Raw genomic sequence first — 22,627 nt, 5'->3', positions numbered from 1 at the left:
CCCTGTGTTCGGATTCAGTGGGTTGGAAAATGGATGGATGGATGGATGGATGGAAAACATTTGGGGATGCACCATGGGGAAAAGAACCTTCCATTAAAAAGCACAAACTCGCGTGCTACAGCTGGGGCAGCCTCGATGCAGAGCCGCTGCCAGGGGGAGGCAACAATGACACCTGTCTCAGGACCCCCGCCAGGAAGAGGCGTAGCTAGGGTTTTCAGCACCCAGTGACAACTCAAGATTTTGCGCCCCCTCTTGTTTGCCAAAATGCAATGGGGAAGGGAAATAAATTTTTTAAAAATTGTATTTAAAATAATAGTATTTTAAGAAAAAAAAATCATATTTTTTTATTTTAAATAGTTTTAAATTTTTAAATATTACAATTTTTTAAAGCACTTTTATGTGTATATTTTCAAGGTTTCGCTAAATTTATGAAGATAGAACAAAGTAAAATAATTAAGACAACAATCCGTCATTAGTTTTTGTAAGACAAAATTCGTTTTCTGCATTTAAAAATGATTTTAAAGAAAGTATACACCAAATTATAAAAGCAAAATAATTATATATTTATAAAAACTGCATTACTTACAATTTATTCGTACGAAAATATGATGGGGAAACGTCCAGACTTTTGCAGCCATCTACTAGAATACTTCACCACAGCCCAATCCATTTTCTATCTAACACATAAACACAAATCACTTGGCACACAAATGGCGTTTGCAACAACTTAGACCACAGATGTCGGACTCCGGTCCTCGAGGGCCGCAGTGGCTGCATGTTTTCATTCTAACCATCTTCTTCATTAGTGAGCCGTTTTTACTGCTAATTAATTTTTTTGCTTTAGTTTTAATTAACTTGACTCAGGCCCCTTAGTTGTCTCTTTTTCCTTAATTAGTAGCCAAACAATAATGAGACATCAAACAAGCCGCCATATGACCAGGTCACCTGTGCCCATCACACAATGTCTGAAATTAAAGAAAGGTGGTGGTCTTGGTCTTGATCTCTCAAGTCACCAAAAAATTTTGACGGTGCTCTTAGAAAAAACAGAAAAACTCAACAAATTTGGAAATGAGAGCATCAACAAGCCATTGAATTAAATAATGGGCTTAATCAACAGCAAGAATCAGCTTCTCATTAAGAGACTGTTTGGAGTGAAATTGGTTAGAGTTTGAAATCCCAGATTAGCTGGTCGTCTGTTGGCTCATTTCACGTCTCATTTCTGTTTGGCTGCCATTTAATGAAGAAACGAAACAATTCAGAGGACTGAATCCTTAAAAACAGGGCTATTGAAATGAAGGGAAAAGGAGTAAATTAGCAGTGAAAACTGGTCACTGATTAGGAAAAGGGTTAGAATGAAAACCTGCAGCCACTGCGGCCCTCCAGGCCCAGAGTTCGACACCCCTGACTTAGACAATGATACACTAATGCCTCATGTCAGTCGCGCGACCTGTTTTAATAACATCAAAAATGTTTCTGGGTGGGAGTCAAGCATGTTAGTGTAGTGGAGGGGATAAATTATTGTCTGTTGGGTATGTTTTTTATTTACTTTTTAGTGCATTTAAGAATGGAAAACATTTCATTCTAAAATTTCGTAACATCAATTTGGCGCCCCCTGGACGCTGCGCCCTGGGACTGATGTCGCCCCCTTGCCACCCCCCAGCTACGCCACTGCCGTCAGGTCTCGCGTTTTATTTATTTATTTATTTTTTTTATAATATGGGCATGTTGTTCGTTTGCAGCAGTCTTCATGGCCACATTCCGACTTACAGTTCTGGAAGCTGTTCACCAAAGAAGCTTGCCGCTACAATCAAATTCAGTTTCACTGGAGATTGCAGCACAGAACATTTGAGGATTTATCCAAAGAGCAGTGGGAGGCTCTCTTGTGTGAGGCTAAAGCTGCGGCAAATGAAACGGAAATCCCTGCATTGTTCAACTCAAGTCAGGGTCGCAAAACACCAAGACGTCGTATCGAGTCCGACAGATCTGACGCAGAAGCAGATGATCACAGGAATCCTAAGATCCAGAATTAAAATTTCATGTTTTGATGGATTCCTTAATTTCACAATTGTCCGGGTGTTTTGAAAGCCTAAACAACATATGTCACCTTTTTTTTTTTTGTCCAATTTTAAACTTCAGGAGCATGAGCGAGGAGGAGATCTCAGCCTCTTACGCAAACTTAGTTGCAAAATATTCAGAAGGATCTGTCACATCATTTGAAAGATGAGGTGATTCACGTCAAGAACGTGTTTGATGCAACATTCAAAGATTGGGGTTTGGGAGCTCTTGATCTCTTGAATGCGATATACTCTCTTGGACTGGAGGGAATCTTTGGAGAACTTTGTGTGGCTTTACGCCTCTTTTGCTGTCTTCCTGTGTCTGTATGTGAAGGGAAAGATCATTCAATAAGCTAACTATTGTATAAAGAACTACTTGCGTTCTTCTATGAGATAGGAAAGACGGAACAATCCGGCAATGCTGAACAGCACAGAGCCGGCCTTAGACAATTTCGGGCCCGAAGCAAACTGATACAGACGGGGCCCGACCCCTGCAGCTAGGGGGTCCGGGGCAGAGCCCCGGCCGCCAAGCGATTTCCTGCATTCTGAGCTGCAGAAATGCATTTTCCCGGCATCTACAACCATCACTTTTTGACGATTTCCGTTTGACACTGACAACCGTAACCGTACAGAGCCGGCCCTAGACAATTTCGGGCCTGAAGCAAACTGATACCAAGGGCGCAGTGGGCCCCCTCCAGCGATGGGTCCAAAGCGGTCACTTCGTTCGCTTCGCCCTAAGGCCGGCTCTGAACAGCAGCTTACTAAAAATATCGATTTCAATGAAATCATATCTGACTTTGTAAAAGTTAACGTCCGAAGGTGGACAGTGTGATTGTTGTTATTGTGCCGATCCGGGTAAATAAGAACATTAGCACTCATAGTTGTGTCAGAGGGTTATATTTTTTTTGTGCACTGGGTGGTTCCATTAGGCACCCATTTTTGGGACTGGGGGGTGAGAAGTTAAAAGGCTGTCTGCAGGATGTAAGTATTTGCTGTATTGCAAAGGAGTCGCCGCTTTGAAGTCTGGCCTTGGAGGATGTCTGTATTTACCTGACTTGGAAATATTGGTTTCTAATCAGCATATCTGTACTTATTCATGATTGGTAACAATTCCTTTTTTTAACTTGTGTTTTCATTAATTGTTAAACCCAGGAAATGCAGATGTAGCATTGTTTAATCTGATTGTCCAGAACTGATAATGGCAGGGACTGAAGTAGATAAAAACTCCTGGCAGCAGAAGGCAGGGAGGACAGTCCACAGAAAACACTGCCAAGGCACTCGGACAGAGCACAGGGGCTTGCAGGCAGACAAGGGTACCTGGCTGGCACGACGTGAGGCACAAGGACGGCAACACTTCCAGGGAGGAAGAGACAGTTCCACAAAGAGACGCCGGATGTGGGTTCAGCGAGAGAGGGAATCCGCATGAAAGGACCAATCGAAGCTGAGAGACGAGAAATGAGGCGTGCCTAGGTCCCAGCCACACAAGGAGCCCAGAGTAGTAGTATTATGCATGGACCTTCTGTCAAACTGTCAATCAAAATGATTAATGACCTTTAAGCCCCGACTCCTTTTGGCTGACTGCCAGAACACTTTCTGTCAAAAATGATGGATGACCTTAAGCCCCGTCCCTTCGGTGATGCACTTCCGGTCCCCAGCCCCTTCCAGGGCCGGATTTTCCTATAGGCTAACTAGGCTTCAGCCTAGGGCCTCAAGATCAAGAGGGGCCTACATTCAAATCGTTAGCAAAATTTTATTATCTCTCATGTAATTTACAAACTTAAAAATGGAAGGTGAAAGGGCCTCAGAAGTGGAATAGCCTAGGGCCTCTTTTCATATAAATCCGGCCCTGGCCCAATCCCTGTCCCTTCGGTGACGCACGTCCGGTCCCCGCCCGCCCCTTCGGTGACACATGTCCGGTCCCCGCCCCTTTCCTCTGATTGGTGGAATTGAATGATGCATACCGCCCCCTGTCGGTGGATTGGTGACGCACATCCGGTCCCCTCCTTGAACCCCCCTTCGCCTGCTCGGAGGTCCATTCTGTCAAAGGCATTTTGATGTATATCTGCCCACTCCTTGAATCCACTACTACCCCCCTTCGCCTGCTCGGATCTCCTTTCTGTCAGGGGCTTTTGATGGATGTCTGCCCCTTCCTTGAACCCACCATTACCCCCCTTTACCTGCTCGGATCTCCGTTTGATGGATATCTGCCTCCTCCTTGAACCCACCATCACCACCCCAACCACATTCCAACCCCCACCTCCCGAAGGTAAACCCAGACATGCCCAGGGGCATCCCCCTCTCCCGAGATCATGTTCAGGCTTGTTCCAACATGCCCTCGGTCAGGCAGCACCTGTTGGCTGGCACCTCCACTTTTGAAAGTGCTGTATAAAAAAAAAAGCGGCTCATCTTCTTCGATTCTATCTATGATTTTAATATTAACACGAAAATAAAATATCTCTCTACCCCTTTGCTTTTTTTATGTAAGTCCAAAAGCTTTCCATTTTACAGACTGCAGTAAAAACACCCCAAAGGGTACGGTCTCAGAGCGACAAGTAGAAGGTCTAAACATCCAGCATCTCAATCTTCCATTTCACAGAAAGACAAGCAGCCTCTATCTCTCTCTACACACTGAGCTGACAGGATCTGCAAGTACTGGGGCCGTTCGCGCCTGCTGGAAAGCTGCTCGGTCCCACCTCTGCTGGAGTGCCCGGCCGTCTGAGGAATTCTTTGCATTCTTTGAGCGCGAGGTTATAGAAAGGGGGGTGATTCACACCCCTGCTGCCAGATACGGTACAAGCCGTTAGCTGACACCAAAAGGTACATCAAATAGACTCCAATATACATCTCCCCGTTTTAAATTGGCTGACAAAATGGCACGTATCTGTTTTTATAAATTACATTTCAAAAAAGAATTCCTGCTTTTTGCCTATAAAACAACTGCAGACTGACGCTGTTCTCACTTGCCTGGTCAACGCACAGACCCATTAAAGAGATCACGGTAGGGCATATTTTTGATTATTATATGCGCCAAATGTGTATGTTTAAAAAACGGATGGCAGAATCCTTATATTTTATCCTTAATATTAATGTTTCCAAGTTGATTCTCCGGTAACGCCCTTTTTAAGAATGACAGCTGTTTAAAACGAGAGGGGCTGGGGTTTTAAATTTAAAAATGCTCATAGGGTACCATTAATTATTATGTTCAGCAATAGTGGTTCTTTCTGTTTACCGAAAAGGGTAATCCGTTCAATTTGTTTTTGTCTCGGCGTCTGGAAATTCAAACAGAGCCTCATCTCTGAGAATATTCAGGAGTGGCTTAAAAGCGCAGGCAGAGATTGTAGGCATTTGCTCTGACATAGCCTAATAACATGTCCGTATTCTGAACTACGTACAGAAGGGCCCGCTTATGAAATGCGTACTCTTTTGAAACGGAATCCCGCTGTAACCTTTTGTTTTCTGTACGAATCCGCCTGTTTTTAAAAGTCTGAGGTAACGAAACATTTTTACTTTATAAACTCTCATTTGGATAGCCGGTTGGAGACAGCCTCCAAGGATGAACAGGGACCAGGAGCTTCATGCAACTGTATTTTCATTCCTCTAAATGAAATGTAATTATTTTAATACAGCCTATAGTTGCCCCAAAGTCCGGATGATTTTTAGATGTATCAAAAGTGTATTGTTGAATAATGGGATAAATGAATAGTATAAGATGTACCTGTATGTATGAGATTATATCTTAATACACAGGGAACCTGAGACCCGGTTGTCTGTTTTTATTTACGTCCTTAAAAAGTTTGTATACATTTTTCTGTGGTACCTGTTTCTTTTTTTCACAAACGTCAGGTATCGTTGTAAGACGCTCACATAAAGTTTTACTTTTGCTTCGGAGCTCAAGTCACCGCATTCGAGTATGAATTCCATTTATTTATTCAGGTCCATTTCCGTAGCGTTCCGCCGCATTGTAGCCTTTTGGTTTTGTGGGACTAGGCACATCTGTTGTGTGCATTCATATTTATCCTCTCAAACCTATTAAACTAGTAATGAAAGGAATGGCCATGCTTATGATGATGATTTTTAATTTTTTGCTTAGCTCATTTCTATAACATAGGAGCCTTTTGACAAAGGAAAACTTTATAAATACACTTGTGCATTTAAACGGAGCTTTATAAGAAAGCAGGTTCCACACCTTATCCCAGTTTTGTACTTGTTGAAATTTTAAACTTGTAGCGGTGTATCAGCAGCAAAAAATGTAGGAATACATTTTATTATGGTTTAAAAAAAAACGTTAGGGAGGCGCGATTAAAACTGTTATGAAAACTCGGGTCGCAAATACTTAAAGGTTGAGAAACGCTGGTTTATTCGGTATTATGCACAAAATGAAGCACTCTCGATGACTCCGCAATTATGGGGATCCTTCTCTCAGCCTACCTCCGAAAACAAAAACATCCCCTCCGAGGTGTGTCCGCCCCTTACAGTTAGAAACCTCCCCTTCCAGCCCTCCCATTCCCCCAGACAAGGTTAGAAAGCACTGCCTGCATGTTACAAAATCCTATCATGAGATACACATACAAAAATAAAAAACGCTACAAAAAGATACGTTGACTCTGTTAGTAATTTTAATTCAGAGCTACCAGACCGTCCGCACATCGTGAGACACGACATGCGATACGATATTATAGAAATTTAATTGCGGTTACGCGAAATGTCAATGTGAATGACGTTAAGCATGTGCGATCAGCTTAGGGAGAGAAAGTTATCGTAGTACGGAGCCAGGGGCTCAGCAAAAATTGTCAGGGGCCCAAGATTTTCTGATTGCTCGATGACAAGGGCTACGAAGGATTTCTGGCAAATTTAAAAAAAAAAAACAAAAAAACACCCAGCTCCCCTGTTTTCAGTTCACTGTAAGTACATCTACAACATTTAGTCAAAAAAATGACAGGAGTAGGACTGCATGACGCAATTTCTGCTGTTATAAAATAAAAGTTAGCTGTTCCAAATCCAATGTTCAGAAAATTCGTAAGAAAAATAAAGAAGAATTTGAATGGCTTCTTCTCCATATATAGACGTCTGCTGGCTGTCCACAGGCTATACGAAAAGAAAATGGTCTTCATTTGTTTCACTTTGGAGCAGGGCTGAATCATTCTTAAGTGGAAATCAAACTGGGAAGCAGTTCGTCGCTGCAAAGTCTGACATATTCTGTTTGTCGGATATTCTTTAGAAATTAAATTTGTTAAATAATCACCTGAAATGCAATGACTCCAGTTCCAAGACACAGTTCCGGTGTTCCTGGGGAAGCTGAAGCCTTTCTGGAGTAAAATTCGTTATCAGGAATTTCTGCAGTTCCCTCCATTGGCCGAGCTGCCAACGAATTGCAATCCGATGCCCTCAAAGTATTGATTATTTAAGACATGGACCTGATGAAATGCAACGTCAGCTCAGCCACCCGCTCAGACTGGGGAGTGGAGTAATTTGGGGTAAATGCAGCTGAAGCTGACCTAGAAGTACAAGAGTCCCTCACTGACCTGCAAAGCAATTCTACAACCCACGCAAGATTAACAATAATCAAAACAACTTCAACTAAAAATAATATCCACAACTTTGTGAAAAATCGAAAATGTTTGGCTCCGGCGTTTCAAGTTCCTACCAAGTTCAATCTGAATTTGGTGAAGTCCTCCACCGGTTACAAAAGCTTGAAACAGCCCCGATATTGTGACGAGGGGAGATCTACTGTTATGTCTTACAAATTTCATTCCAAATGTTATATAGGCCTATATATAACATTTATATATGTTATATATATACATATATATATATATGTTATATATATATATATATATATATATATATATATATATACATATACATACATACTGCGGTGGGTTGGCACCCTGCCCAGGATTGGTTCCTGCCTTGTGCCCTGTGTTGGCTGGGATTGGCTCCGGCACACCCCCGTGACCCTGTATTCGGATTCAGCGGGTTGGAAAATGGATGGATGGATGGATATATATATATATATATATTCACGGCATTCGGAGTCTGTGTCACAATCTGATTGTATGGGTGGTTACCTACCAGGTAACGCTTGTGGTTGGCCAGCAATCTGCTAACATCCGCCACGGTGCCCTCAGTTTGTGAGGAGCAGATCATAGAATGGTTGAAATAGTTTACTGTCAAATAAATGCAAAGAGTACACGACACGTGTTTCGCCCTCATTCTGGGCTCATCAGGTGTACACACTCCACTGCACTCCCTCTCGGGAATCGAACCTCGGACGTCAGCGCCAGAGGCGATGCCCCTAACGTTGCGCCGATATACACGCTGTCAAATAAACGAACCACACGCCGTGGCACAACGTTAGGGGCGCTGACGTCCGAGGTTGGATTCCCGAGAGGGAGTGCAGTGGAGTTTGTACGCCTGATGAGCCCAGAATGAGGGCGAAACACGTGTCGCGTACTCTTTGCATTTATTTGACAGTAAACTATTTCAACTATATATATATATATATATATATATATATATACACATCCATTTTCCAACCCGCTGAATCCGAACACAGAGTCACGGGGGTCTGCTGGAGCCAATCCCAGCCAACACAGGGCACAAGGCAGGAACCAATCCCGGGCAGGGTGCCAACCCACCGCAAGGCACACACAAACACACCAAGCACACACTAGGGCAAATTTAGAATCGCCAATCCACCTAACCTGCATGTCTTTGGAGTGTGGGAGGAAACCGGACCGCCCGGAGAAACGGGGAGAACATGCAAACTCCACGAAGCGAACCCAGGTCCCCAGATCACTTAACTGCGAGGCAGCAGCGCTACCCACTGCGCCACCGTGCCATATACTAGACATTAAGCCCGTTACAATAACGGGCGCTAGAACAGTAGTCCATAAACATGCAAGGGACCTTTTATCTCATTCAATTTTTCCTGTAAAATGCCTGCAATTTTCTCTGACAGTAATACTGGCTTTGCTGTTTGTAATATGCGTTTAATTTTCTGTCACAACGGTGGGCAATTAGCAGATTCTCCCCAGCAACTGATGTAATGTGCGCGAAAATAAATCTACTTTTAAAAGTCATCGTATTGTAATATCATGAAAATTCGTATATTTAGGAAAACCCCTTCAATGACTGACACTTTACCGAGCTCAGCTTCTTACTCGCAAATCTGACATCCTCAGAGTGAACACTGGCGCCTCCGAGCAGCCACGAGTCGAGGTAATTCTTGGTAGCGAAAACCAATCAGATCGCTTTCTGCTACCAAGATTCTACCAAGAATTGAAAGCTCGGGCCAATCGTGGCCCGTATCGCCTACCAAGAATTGACCATTCATGTCCGGTTCGGCTACCAAGAATTGGCGAATCACAGCTCGTGTTGGCTACCAAGAATTGGCGAATCACAGCTCGTGTTGGCTACCAAAACTCAGAAAGGGCGGGCCAGCCTCTTGTCAGTTAATGTATTCTGCAAAAGCTTGTTCGAGTCTGCACACAGACGCTTTGCGATTTGCGTTTTAGTTTGAACTTTCTAAAAATGTTACTCACGAGTGTCGGTTTGTGCAGATAAATTTACATTCACGCACACATTTTTGAATGATTTTTTAACCATTCTTGGTGCAGTTTATTACATTTATTAAATATGTGTGCAAAACGTGTAAAGACAGATATAATAATGTATACATATAATAAACATCGAATTGTATAATCATAGTTTCATTTTTTTATACTTAACACTAATTTCACAAATCGTTCATATCAATGCTAATACAGAATAATAATAATTATAGTTATACTCGATATTAACATTGATGTTATAAAATATGCTTATAAAATAGACCTACATCTTTAATACTCAGACGATTCTAATCGTGCTGTAGAGCAGCATATATATGGGGTACAGGTCGTAACGTTTTATTTATTATGAACATGTTCTACTTAAGTTTGCATATGCTGGGTTTATGTCCAAATGTTTGTTAATGACGTTTTTGTCTGATAGCCAAAATTTAGCCAGTTCTCTGGCACTTTTAGTACTGGCCTTAAATCTTACTTGTACATTGTCCCGGTTAAATGTATGTCCTGTTGATTTTGTATGCGTGTAGATCAGTGATCGTGAGTCCTTTCTTCTGACAGCGTTGCGATGTTCCTGTATGCGAGTTGAAATTCTTTTTGATGTTTGTCTCATGTATACCGCTGGGCAAAAACTGCTATAAACTTCATTTCGTGTTTCTGCTGTCGATTTCTTGTTTTTTGCATTGAAAAGGACAGTGCGCAGATTGCTCGCGGGTTTGTGTGCTATTCTGATGCCTGATTTGGCCAGGATATATATAAAAGATGATCCGCTGTGGCATCTCCTAACGGGAGCAGCCGAATGAAGAAGAAGAAGATAATTAGCTAAATGGTGTGTGTGCTGTTTACTATAAGTATATAAACATTTCCCTTCGCAATATTTCCAAATATTTATTTTGACCTACTTCAAATTAATTAAATGTCAGCATCAACTAGAATATATCACTTCCCAAATTTTATAAATACAGTGCATACAAACACAAGGCTGTGAACTATTATTTATTCATTCTTATCCATCCATCCATTTTCCAACCCGCTGAATCCGAACACAGGGTCGCGGGGGTCTGCTGGAGCCAATCCCAGCCAACACAGGGCACAAGGCAGGAAACAATCCTGGGCAGGGTGCCAACCCACCGCAGGACACACACAAACACACCCACACACCAAGCACACACTAGGGCCAATTTAGAATCGCCAACGCACCTAACCTGCATGTCTTTGGACTGTGGGAGGAAACCGGAGCACCCGGAGGAAACCCACGCAGACACGGGGAGAACATGCAAACTCCACGCAGGGAGGACCCGGGAATCGAACCCAGGTCCCCAGATCTCCCAACTGCGAGGCAGCAGCGCTACCCACTGTGCCACCGTGCCGCCCTTCATTCTTATTGTGCTTTCATTTTTATTGTACCCCTCTTGATTATCTTTGCAGCCGTCTGAGACCATGGTAAAGGTGCTATATAAGTAAGTGAAATGAGTTATTATTTGTTATAATTATGATTCAATAGAATTTGCAGGCAGTTTGTTTAATTGTGATTTTAACTATGCTTGTTGTCCATGTGTTCCTTAACAAATCAATCGTTCATTAAACAGTTTTTGTTTAATCAAAAAATAAAAATAAACAACTAAATCTGCAAAGTAGAATTCAAAGCACCGTTCCTCAAAGAGAAAGTTTTAAAAAAACTTTAAATAATAAGGTAATGACAAAATTGGAGAAGCAGGTTTTACAGGAACACTTGAGAAAGGGAGTGCCGGAGAAGAGACATTCAGATACACGCAACTACAGAAGAAAGGAGCTGAAAATTCATGTAGGGCAAGAGATGCCAAATATTTTTAACTGGTTCTATTGCCGGTCTTTGATAGGCACGTGGTTAGTGCACTGGAAAGCCTGACCAACCACAGAGGATTCTGAAACACTCCTGAGGCAAAGAGTCTCCAAGATTACTTATAAAGGACACCTATCATTGATTTAAAGGGCACTAAATTAAATAAAAAATTCAATTATTAGGAACTTGTTTAGATGATCTAGTCTGAGGAGTGTCACACAATGCCATTTAACAAACAAGAACCCAAAATCCCAACAGAGCACATGACAGGTTTTTACATGTATTTTCCACTCTGTGTCCTAAGTTAAAGCTCAATGGAGACAATCAAAGAATGGAAGTGGAGAGGTGAAGATATGCTCTAGAGAGAAGAGGAATGAAGGTCAGTAGGACCACCAAGACAGAATACATGTGTGTAAATGAGAGGGAGGTCAGTGGAATGGTGAGGATGCAGGGAGTAGAGTTGGTGAAGGTGGATGAGTTTAAATACTTGGGATCAACAGTACAGAGTAACGGGGATTGTGGAAGAGAAGTGAAGAAGAGAGTGCAGGCAGGGTGGAGTGGGTAGAGAAGAGTGTCAGGAGTGATTTGTGACAGACGGATATCAGCAAGAGTGAAAGGGAAAGTCTACAGGATGGTAGCGAGACCAGCTATGGCATACAGGTTGGAGATGGTGGCACTGACCAGAAAGCAGGAGACACAGCTGGAGGTAGCAGAGTTAAAGATGCTAAGATTTGCATTGGGTGTGACGAGGATGGACAGAATTAGAAATGAGGACATTAGAGGGTCAGCTCAGGTTGGACGGTTTTGAGACAAAGTCAGAGAGGCGAGATTGCGTTGGTTTGGACATGTGCAGAGGAGAGATGCTGGGTATATTGGGAGAAGGATGCTAAGGATAGAGCTGCCAGGGAAGAGGAAGACCTAAGAGAAGGTTTATGGATGTGGGGAGAGTGGACATTCAGGTGATGGGTGTGACAGAGCAAGATGCAGAGGACAAAGATAATCCGCTGTGGCAACCCCAAACAGGAGCAGTCGAAAGAAGAAGAAGAAGTAGATGGCCACTGCATTCTCCATTTGCACCAAAGCAGAGAAGAGAGCAGTAATCCTCTCTTCTTAGGATGAAGGTGTGCCAACGGCTTTCACCACTGAGGTCCTTGAACATGATAACATGCCAACTGTGATAACAACAACTATGGGCGAGAAGGAGTTACTGGCCCTTACCCCTGGAATGTGAGGGGACCAACCTGAGCCTGTTGCTTAGTCCTTGATAGAAATTTGTCTGAAACAGGTACCTGGTGTGAAAGTTGACAGCCAGTAATAAGAGACACAGAGTGATAAACGCCGTGAATGAGATGGTGGAGATCTTCACCTTCACCGTGCAGCAGAACCAGACTCTTATGTTTCTGTAGGACACAAAAAAGAAATGGAAAGTTTGATCCAGGATTTTACTGTATACAAATCACTACCACAGTATTAAAATTGGAGATTGTACAAGCAAATCTGTTAAAACCACGACATGCCAGGTTTACAAATAAATAAATATTAAGAATGCACTTTAACTTAACAACATAGACTTCATGCTGGTTTAGAAGAGGATGTTCAGATATGCACATTCAGCTTTTTGTTACAAGGGAATACTAAGTAAAAGGTTAGAGGAATAAAGTCCTACTGAACACAGCTCTGGTTGGAATTTTCATCTGTATGCTTTCAAGATTCAAATTAAGGGCATGACAAGGACCTCTTGAACTCTGGATAAGCAAGTTTGTCTTGCTGCTCTGGCACCTGGGGATTATCAGGAATTAAACCATAATTTGGTATTTCATCTATCCACACCCTACTCTGGAGTGAAATTGTGCTCCAGGGAATTTCGTAAAATGCTTTTGTGACTCCAGAGGACAGCATTGAAACTGCCTAATCGGAGCTCCATACTCACTGTCCAGACCAAGGGCTCTGTGATCCTAAACCACAGGCCCTGTGTCATCCTACCCTTAGCTTTCCCAGAATCCCTTTAAAGAAGCCTTGATTAAAATTAGCTTGTGTAGCTGAGGCACACTTGATTATGAACAAACATCAAAAATCAACTGAAATCATAAAACAGAAATAAATTAGAATTGTAAATAAATTCAGACCTTTTCACTAAGGGCTGTGTGTATTTATACCCTGCCATATACACAGACTCTAATTATTACAACATCAGAACCAACAAACATTTTCAAAACGTATTTTCTAAATATTCATTCATTAGAAAATGAAGTTATTCTAGTTAGCACAATTATAACACAGAAACATCTGTGAATATGTAACGCAGACGACCTTCCCCGAGTCAAAGTGGCACCTTGTGCTTTTTACAGCATTCCAATAAATCACTAGAATATTTGCTGAAACTAACAATTTGTGACTTCCATGACTTCTCAAATGACATTTCATTAACTTCACAACACTTAAAAGATATTCAGAGATTTAAAAAGAATAAAAGTTACTGTACATGCTTAGTTTAAGACCCCTCCTCCTTTAGCTGCCATCACCAGCTTATCGTGGTGGAGGGGTTTGCGTGTCCCAATGATCCTAGGAGTTCTGCTGTCGGGTGCTTATTCCCCTGGTAGGGTCACCCAAGGCAAACTGGTCGTAGGTGAGGGACGAGACAAAGAGCGGTTCATAAAACCTCCTATGAAGAAGAAACACTTTGGATAGTGTTTTCCCTCGCCCAGATGTGGATCACCAGGGCATCCCTCTGGAGCCAGGCCTGGAGGTGGAACTTGATGGAGAGTGCCTGGTGGCTGGGCCTGCACCCATAGGGTTTGGCCGGGCACAGCCCAAAGAGGCAACATGGGTCTCCCTTCCCATGGGCTCACCACCTGTTAGGAGGGGCCAAGGAGGTTGGGTGCAGTGCGAGTCAGGTGGTGGCCGAAGGCGGGGACCTTGGCGGTCCAATCCTCTTCTACAGAAGCTGGCTCTTAGGATGTGGAATGTCACCTCTCTGAAGGGGAAGGAGCCTGAGCTAGTGCACGAGGTCAAGAGGTTCCGGCGAGATCTTGTTGGGCTCACCTTGACGCACAGCATAGACTCTGGAACCAGTCTCCTTGAGAAAGGGGCTGGACTCTCTACCACTCTGGAGTTGCTCCCGGTGAGTGGCGCCAAGTGGGTTTGGGCATACTTTTTGCCTCCCGACTTGGAGCCTGTTCATTGGGGTTCACCCCAGTAGACGAGAGGGTAGCCTCCCTCTGCCTTTGGGTGGGGGGACAGCTCCTAACTGTTGTTTGCAGGTTTGCGTTGAACAGCAGTCTGCATAACCCACCCTTTTTGGAATCCCTGGTAGGGGTGCTAGAGGACACACCTGCTGGGGACTTTCTCGTTCTGCTGGGAGACTTCAATGCTCATGAGGGCAATGACAGTGAGACCTGGAAGGGCGTGATTGGGATGAATGGTCCCTGAACCCGAGTGGTGTTTTGTTATTGGACTTCTGTGCTCATCACGAATTGTCCATAACGAACACCATGTTCAGGCATAGGGGTGTCCATATGTGCACCTGGCACCAGGACACCCTAGGCCTTAGTTTGATGATCGACTTCGTGGTCTTGTCATGTCTTGGACACTCAGGCGAAGAGTGGTGGAGGAGAATGCCGTTCAGGCATGGTAGGCCCAAACGTATTGTGAGGGTCTGCTGGGAATGTCTGGCAGAGTCCCCTGTCAGAAGTAGCTTCAACTCCCACCTCCGGCAGAACTTTGACTATGTCCCGAGGGAGGTGTGGGACATTGAGTATGAATGGGCTCTATTATTGAGGCGGCTGACCAAGGCTGTGGTCTTAAGGTGGTCAGTGCCTGTCGGGGAACAAGTAGGAACAGGACAGAATACATGTGTGTGTAAATGAGAGGGAGGTCAGTGGAATGGTGAGGATGCAGGGAGTAGAGTTGATGAAGGTGGATGAGTTTAAATACACAGGATCAACAGTACAGAGTAATGGGGATTGTGGAAGAGAGGTGAAGAAGAGAGTGCAGGCAGGGTGGAGAAGAGTGTCAGGAGTGATTTGTGACAGACGGCTATCAGCAAGAGTGAAACGGAAGGTCTACAGGACGGTAGTGAGACCAGCTATGTTTTATGGGTTGGAGACAGCTGCACTGACCAGAAAGCAGAAGACAGAGCTGGCAGAGTTAAAGATGCTAAGATTTGCATTGGGTGTGAGGAGGATGGATAGAATTAGAAATGAGGACATTAGAGGGTCAGCTCAAGTTGGACGGTTGGGAGACAAAGTCAGAGAGGCAAGATTGTGTTGGTTTGGACATGTGCAGTGGAGAGATGCTGGGTATATTGGGAGAAGGGTGCTAAGGATAGAGCTGCCAGGGAAGAGGAAGGCTTAAGAGAAGGTTTATGGATGTCGTGAGAGAGGACATGCAGGTGATGGGTGTGACAGAGCAAGATGACCAGGACAGGAAGAGATGGAAACGAGATGATCCGCTGTGGCAACCCCTAATGGGAGGGTCTGAAAGATGAAGAAGTCTGAGGGAGAACGAGCTCCTGCTCAGTAGCAACTGAAAGTTAAGTCATTTGAAACATAGCAGGAAAATCAAACATGATGGTGTCTGCCATCTTAATATTCGTTTCATTCAATTAAGCACACTTTACTAGGATGGCATCCCAACTCATCATGCTACTTTGTTATTACAATGTATGTATTAGTAGGGGTATCCGAGATTTGGGGTGACAAAGTCTATCAATCCATCCATCAGAACACGCAGCACGGCAGGTGGAGCAGTAAGCAAACAGGTGATCCGTCCGCATCTCCAAGGCGTGCATTCAGCCACCCCCTTCACAACGCGAGCAGTAGAAACAAGAAAAGCCCCCTAGTTAGTAAGAAGAAAAGAAAAGAATCCAAGCTAAACGTGGACACACTTGCATTACTAAATTAAAACAGAGCATGGCTGAAGATCAGCTGAATTCTACTGGAAAACATGAACATGCATAAGATGGCTTAATATCCAGCCCGCTATGAATACTACTTCAAATTAACTGATGAAGCCAGAAATCAACCCCTTAGGACAGTTCATTTCAAATCTACATAATCATAACATGCAAATTCCAGACGTACCTTTTCTTAATCAACTCTTTCAAGAAAGAAAATACCAGCCGGTGAACGTCAGCCTTGGCTTGAACACTTTGAACCTGTTCAGACATCTTCAGGCGAGTCTTCACAATTCTGAACAACTCTGTTGTCCAACAAGCACGGACAGAGTCAAGAGCAGCTCTGCACCAAGGAGACAATTTATAAATGTGACACTTTTAAATGAGTGATGAGTCCCATTGTCTTTGTCAGAATAAGGCAAGTACAGAGGTGTGTCCCCGAGTAGGTGAGGAATGCAGATAGGCATGTCAATGCTGTCTGACAGAACACCATTTATCAAGTTGGGTGGTTACCAATTTTCAAATGAACTTTGCATATTATTATTATGAATATTGTCAATACATTATTTAAAGTTGTAACTTAACTCCTGCTTGTCTTTTACTACCTGAGGTTATAAATGTAGAAGGGAAGGTGGGGGAGAAGTTATATGGTACATTACCTGATAAACAGTGGTAAGTCCGTGAGATTTGAGGCATTCTGACAAAGGCTCCATATTAATAATACAAAAGGGGAAAGTATTACTCTACCAAGACAAAACAACGACAAGCAACCAGCTAAAATCATCAACATGTATCCTCTGCAGACTATCCCTGTGGTAAACGCTTTGTTTCTTAGGATGGCACCGCGTGGCAATTTACTACGCTTACATCAAACTGCCTGCGGTGGGTTGGCACCCTGCCCGGGATTGGTTCCTGCCTTGTGCCCTGTGTTGGCTGGGATTGGCTCCAGCAGACCCCCGTGACCCTGTGTTCCGATTCAGCGGGTTGGAAAATGGATGGATGGATGGACGGATGGAGACATCAAACTGCAGCCTCATTTTGTGTAGAGCATCTCACGAGGTACGAAATACTAAAACACACGGGCTCTTTGCACCTGTGCCACACGTCACAGTTTGCCCGAGGCAGAGCTTTCATTTTTAACATCACAAGTGGGTGATGCGGTGGTGGGTGTTTGATACTCTAACAGTGGCAGTGCGGTTATTCAGTTGCTTTCTGGTCTCTTACATTTGTTGCAACATTTTAAAAAGGCCCTCTAAAAAAAGAAAAAAAAAAAAAAGATCTTGTATCAAGCTGGAGGTTACATCAAGCAAACAGAAATTACCTTTGGGCGCTCTGAAACATTTTTTTTTTTGGCTTTCTTCCACTATAAATTTTTCTGCTCCTCTTGCGAAACTTTGTTTCATTACCTAGTCTGTGACGATGCGGGTTCTCTCCACGCTCCCATCTTCTTTACGGGAGCCCTGAACCCAACACCGTCGGGAATGTCACCGAGATGAGCGGACATATGAGGACAAATCTTACATGAACCCAGAGGATAAATCCAAAAAAGTGCCAGAGTGCTTTTATTTAAAACAACAGACTTTGTCCAAAGTGCAGTGCATTAGGTTCAATAAATCCATTAAAAAAAGTGTTCAGGGGGATAAAAATCAAATAAATAAATCCTTTAAAATACGAGGTTAAAAACGCAGTCTCTCTCTCTCTCTCTTCACTCTCCGGTCCACCTCCATCTCTCTTTCTCCCCGGCTCACCCATTGCTCCCTCAGCTGGCGGAGACCCAACAGCCACGAGCTCCTTCGGCCAACCTCCGTCATGGCCTCCTTACTGACGTCACTGCCGTGCCGTCCGAGGTCGGTGCTCCTCCCTTCATCTTTCGTGCTCCCGCAGTCGCTCCTCAGATCCCTCGGGAGGACACTTGCCCTGCTCATCCCACTCACTCGAATTTTCAGTGGGGCGAACTAGCCTCTAGAGCGCCACCAACTAACGTTCCTTCACGGGGCCGCAGCTCGTTCGGTTTCCTCTTTTCAGGTGGCCAGATCCTCCTGCTTAAGTGCTTAGACAGACAGACGGACGGGCGCGCGGGGGTCTCGGTCTCGGTCTCGGTCGGTCGGTCGGTCGGTCGGTCGGTCTCTCTCTCTCTCTCTCTCTCTCTCTCCATCCTTCCATTTATCTATCCCTCCATCCTGGTGTCGACCCGTATATATACACCCCCGCGCGCCTCACTCACACACCGCAGGAAGCCAATGAGGCAATCGAGAACGATCGCACCCACACGTGCAGGTGCGACTCGCTCCAACCACCCCATTAACTCCCCGCAATCGCGCCCACGGAGAACGGCACGGCTATACGGATTTAAAACCCGGCCTTTTTTTATTTGAAGCCGCGGACCCGCTATACCATATAGTCATTAATTTGTTTTTATAGGCCATACTGCTACAGGAATGACCCTACTACACTATCAGGCCTCTTCTCTTAGCCGCGTTATAAGTTTACTCTTTCAGACTTCATTTCTACCTGCACAGTCATGTGGCATAGTAAAATGTTTTCTAATTATCCCCTGTGTTAATAGAAAGAAATAATTTTAGTTTTTGAGTAGACGGAACATATCAACAGTTTGTGCTTTTAAATGCACGTACAAAACCAGGCTAAGTTTGAAACCTGCTTTCTTATAAAGCTCCATTTAAATGCCCTAGTGAATTTACAAAGTTCTCCTTTGTCAAAAGGCTCCTAAGTTATAGAAACGAGCTAAGCAAAAAATTTAAAAAGTTCTCATAAGCACGGCCATTCTTTTCATTACTAATTTATTAGGTTCGAGAGGATAAATATGAATACACGCGCAAGATGTGCTTCGAAAACAAATGAAATTCATACTCGAACGCGGCGACTTGAACGCCGAGGCAAAAGTAAAACTTTATTCGACCGCTTTACAAAGATACCTGACGTTTGTGAAAAAAAAAGCGGATAAAGAAACAGATACTACAGAAAAATGTATACAAACTTTTTAAAGAGGTAAATAACAACAGACAGCCGGGTCTCAGGTTCCCTGTGTATCAAGATATAATCGCATACATCCCGGTACATCTTATACTATTCATTTACCCCTTATTCAACAATACACTGGATACGTTTACCCCTTATTCAACAATACACTGGATACGTTTACAAGTCACCCGGACTTTGGAAATCTAGAAGGTATTAAAATAAATACATTTAACGCAATGAATGAAAGCTTCGGACGCCAGCGCGTGCCCAAGCTCACGCACGCACGAGCGCGTTGTCGCTCGAGCGCTCTGACGCTCAAACACGTTGCAAGCCTAAAGCATTTTAAAAAGGGTCTTTAGTTTTTGAGTAGATAGTAAATATCAACATTTTGTGCTTTTTAAATGCTCGTACAAAACCAGGCTAAGTTTGAAACCTGCTTTCTTATAAAGCTCCGTTTAAATGCCCTAGTGTATTTACAAAGTTCTCCTTTGTCAAAAGGCTCCTATGTTATAGAAATGAGCTAAGCAAAAATTAAAAAGTCCTCATAAGCACGGCCATTCTTTTCATCCATCCATCCATCCATCCATTTTCCAACCCGCTGAATCCGAACACAGGGTCACGGGGGTCTGCTGGAGCCAATCCCAGCCAACACAGGGCACAAGGCAGGGAACCAATCCCGGGCAGGGTGCCAACCCACCGCAGCATTCTTTTCATTACTAGCTTATTAGGTTCGAGAGGATAAATATGAATACACGCTCAAGATGTGATTCGAAAACACAAGGCTACCGAAATGGAACTGAATAAACAAATGAAATTCATACTCGAACGCGGCGACTTGAACTCCGAGGCAAAAGTAAAACTTTATTGGACCGCTTTACAAAGATACCTGACGTTTGGGGGGGGGGGGAAGCGGATAAAGAAAAATGCATACAATCTTTTTAAAGACGTAAATAAAACAGATAGCCGGTTCTCAAGTTCCCTGTGTATCAAAATATAATCTCATACATCCCGGTACATCTTATACTATTCATTTACCCCCTTATTCAACAATACACTGGATACTTCTAAAAAATCATCCGGGCTTTGGGGCTACTAAGATGTATTAAAATAAGTACCTTTCATTTAGAGGAATGAAAACACAGTTGTATTAAGCTCCTGGTCCCTGTTCATCCTTGGAGGCTGTCTCCAACCGGCTATCCAAATGAGCATTTATCAAGTAAAAATGTTTCGTTACCTCAGAGTTTTAAAAAAACTGACTGACTGTTCCGTACAGAAAACAAACGGTTACAGCGGAATTTGGAAATTCTTTCTGATAGCAAATGTTTACAATCATTTTAACCGACATGCTTAATGTCTCATCTGTTTAACAAGCGGCATTCCGCAAGGTAAGGCCAATTTTCACGTCGGACGCTCCGAGATGAGTTTAAAGGTCAGGACACATTCTGTTACCTAGGATCTGTAAAAACTCTCACCTTCCACATACCCTTAGCTTGTCAAAGATTGAGTGGAATTTGGAAGTGCTTTATGATAACAAATATTTACAATCATTTTAATCGACACGCTTAATGTTCGTTGCCATCTGTTTTACAAGCGGCAGTCCGCAAGGTAAGGTCAATTTTCACTTCGGACGCTCCGAGATGAGTCTAAAGGTCATGCCACAACCTGATGCCTAGGAGCTGTGTGTATGTGTCTTCGAGAGCAGTGAACCACCAACAGGCCTGGACTTGTCTTTGGGAGAAGGGGGGGCTGCTCTTGACAGTTTCCGGGGGCATACAGGTGGATGGGGTGGGTTCAAGGAAGGGGTACCCAACTGTTAAATCCAACAATCAGGTGGTTAAGGGGCGGGATCAAGGAGGGGTTAAACAGGTGGTGGGGGGCAAACAGGTGTAGGGGCGGGACACATCCATCAAATCCACCAATCGGAGTAAAGGGGCACATCCTTCAAATCCACCAATCAGAGCAAAGGGGGCCGGACTTCCGGTCTAACCGTCCGAAGGGGGCGGGGCTTAAAGGTCATAAATCAAAGTGACAGTAGGTGCATGCATATAACTACTGACATCTCTTACAGTAGCAGGCAGACCATTCCACAGTTTAGGAGCCCTGTAACTAAAAGTTCGACCTCCCACTGTTATTTTATTAATCCTTAGAATCATAAGCAGACCAGAGGCAGATTTTAGAGACTACTATAAATCCTTATATTCTACTGAGTTTAAATAAGACAACACACAATCTAATGGTTTTTTTTTTTTTTTTTTTTTTTTATATTTTTATTTTATTAATTTTCATTGTAATCATTCCATACAAACAGATCAATTTATAACCCAACAAATTTGAAGACAAATCAAACCCCACCCCTGAGAAGGAGAGCTTAGCTAAGGGAAAATTGCTTTAAGCTTTTTAATAAGGCAACATTAGACAAAAGAAGGGGAGAAGTAAATATCTATATAAATAAGAGATGGAGAAGGGAGTTAAATGCAATAATAGTAATTCTCTTATTCTAAAATAATATTGATTAAATCCTGCCAAGTTTTGAAAAAATTTTGTACAGATCCTCTAACTGAAAATTTGATTTTTTCCAATTTCAAATAATATAAAACATCAGTTTCCCACTGACTTATAAGAGGAGAATTAGGATTCTTCCAATTTAACAAAATAAGTCTGCGTGCCAAGAGTGTAGTGAATGCAATCACCATTTGTTTGTCCTTCTCCAATTCAAGTCCATCTGGAAGGACACCAAACACAGCTGTTAGTGGGTTAGGAGGGATTGTGATACTAAGGCTGTCTGAGAGGCACTTAAAAATTTTTGTCCAAAATGATGTTAGTTTGGTGCAGGCCCAGAACATGTGACCCAGTGAGGCGGAAGCTTGGTTGCAGCGCTCGCAGGTTGGATCCTGCCCTGGACACATTTTGGACAGTTTTAAGCGAGACAGATGAGCTCGATATATAATTTTTAGTTGAATAATTCTATGCTTTGCGCATATAGAACTCGAGTGAATTCTCTGCTTTGCTACCTTCCACTCCTTTTCTGATATATTGATTAAGAGATCTTCTTCCCAATGTCCTCTTGGATCTTTGAAAGGTAGGGCCTCTAATAAGATTTTATATATTGCGGAAATAGTGTTTGTTTCCTCGGAATTGAGCAGTATTTTTTCCAGCATTGTGGAGGGTGCAAGGTGGGGGAAATCGGGCAATTTCTGTTTAACAAAATTTCTAATTTGAAGATAGTAAAAGAAATGTGTAGCTGGGAGGTTAAATTTTGAACGTAATTGTTCAAAAGATGTAAATATGTTGTCTATATAAAGATCTCTGA

General features: G+C 43.2%; 1 protein-coding gene across 1 annotated transcript in view; it reads right to left on the bottom strand.

Moving 5' to 3' along the window:
* LOC114641778 (galactose-3-O-sulfotransferase 2-like) overlaps positions 1-22,627 on the bottom strand; it is a 76,675-nt gene that overhangs the window by 17,447 nt on the left and 36,601 nt on the right. Inside the window, exon 5 of the mRNA XM_051927757.1 lies at positions 12,734-12,844. Within this exon, the coding sequence (XP_051783717.1) occupies positions 12,734-12,844 (111 nt within the window). The remainder of the gene's footprint in view (positions 1-12,733; positions 12,845-22,627) is intronic.

Source organism: Erpetoichthys calabaricus, chromosome 5 (assembly GCF_900747795.2).
Source record: "Erpetoichthys calabaricus chromosome 5, fErpCal1.3, whole genome shotgun sequence".
Lineage (NCBI taxonomy): Eukaryota > Metazoa > Chordata > Cladistia > Polypteriformes > Polypteridae > Erpetoichthys > Erpetoichthys calabaricus.
The sequence above is the reverse complement of the archived record's forward strand: the minus strand, read 5'-3'. Positions and strand labels throughout refer to the sequence as shown.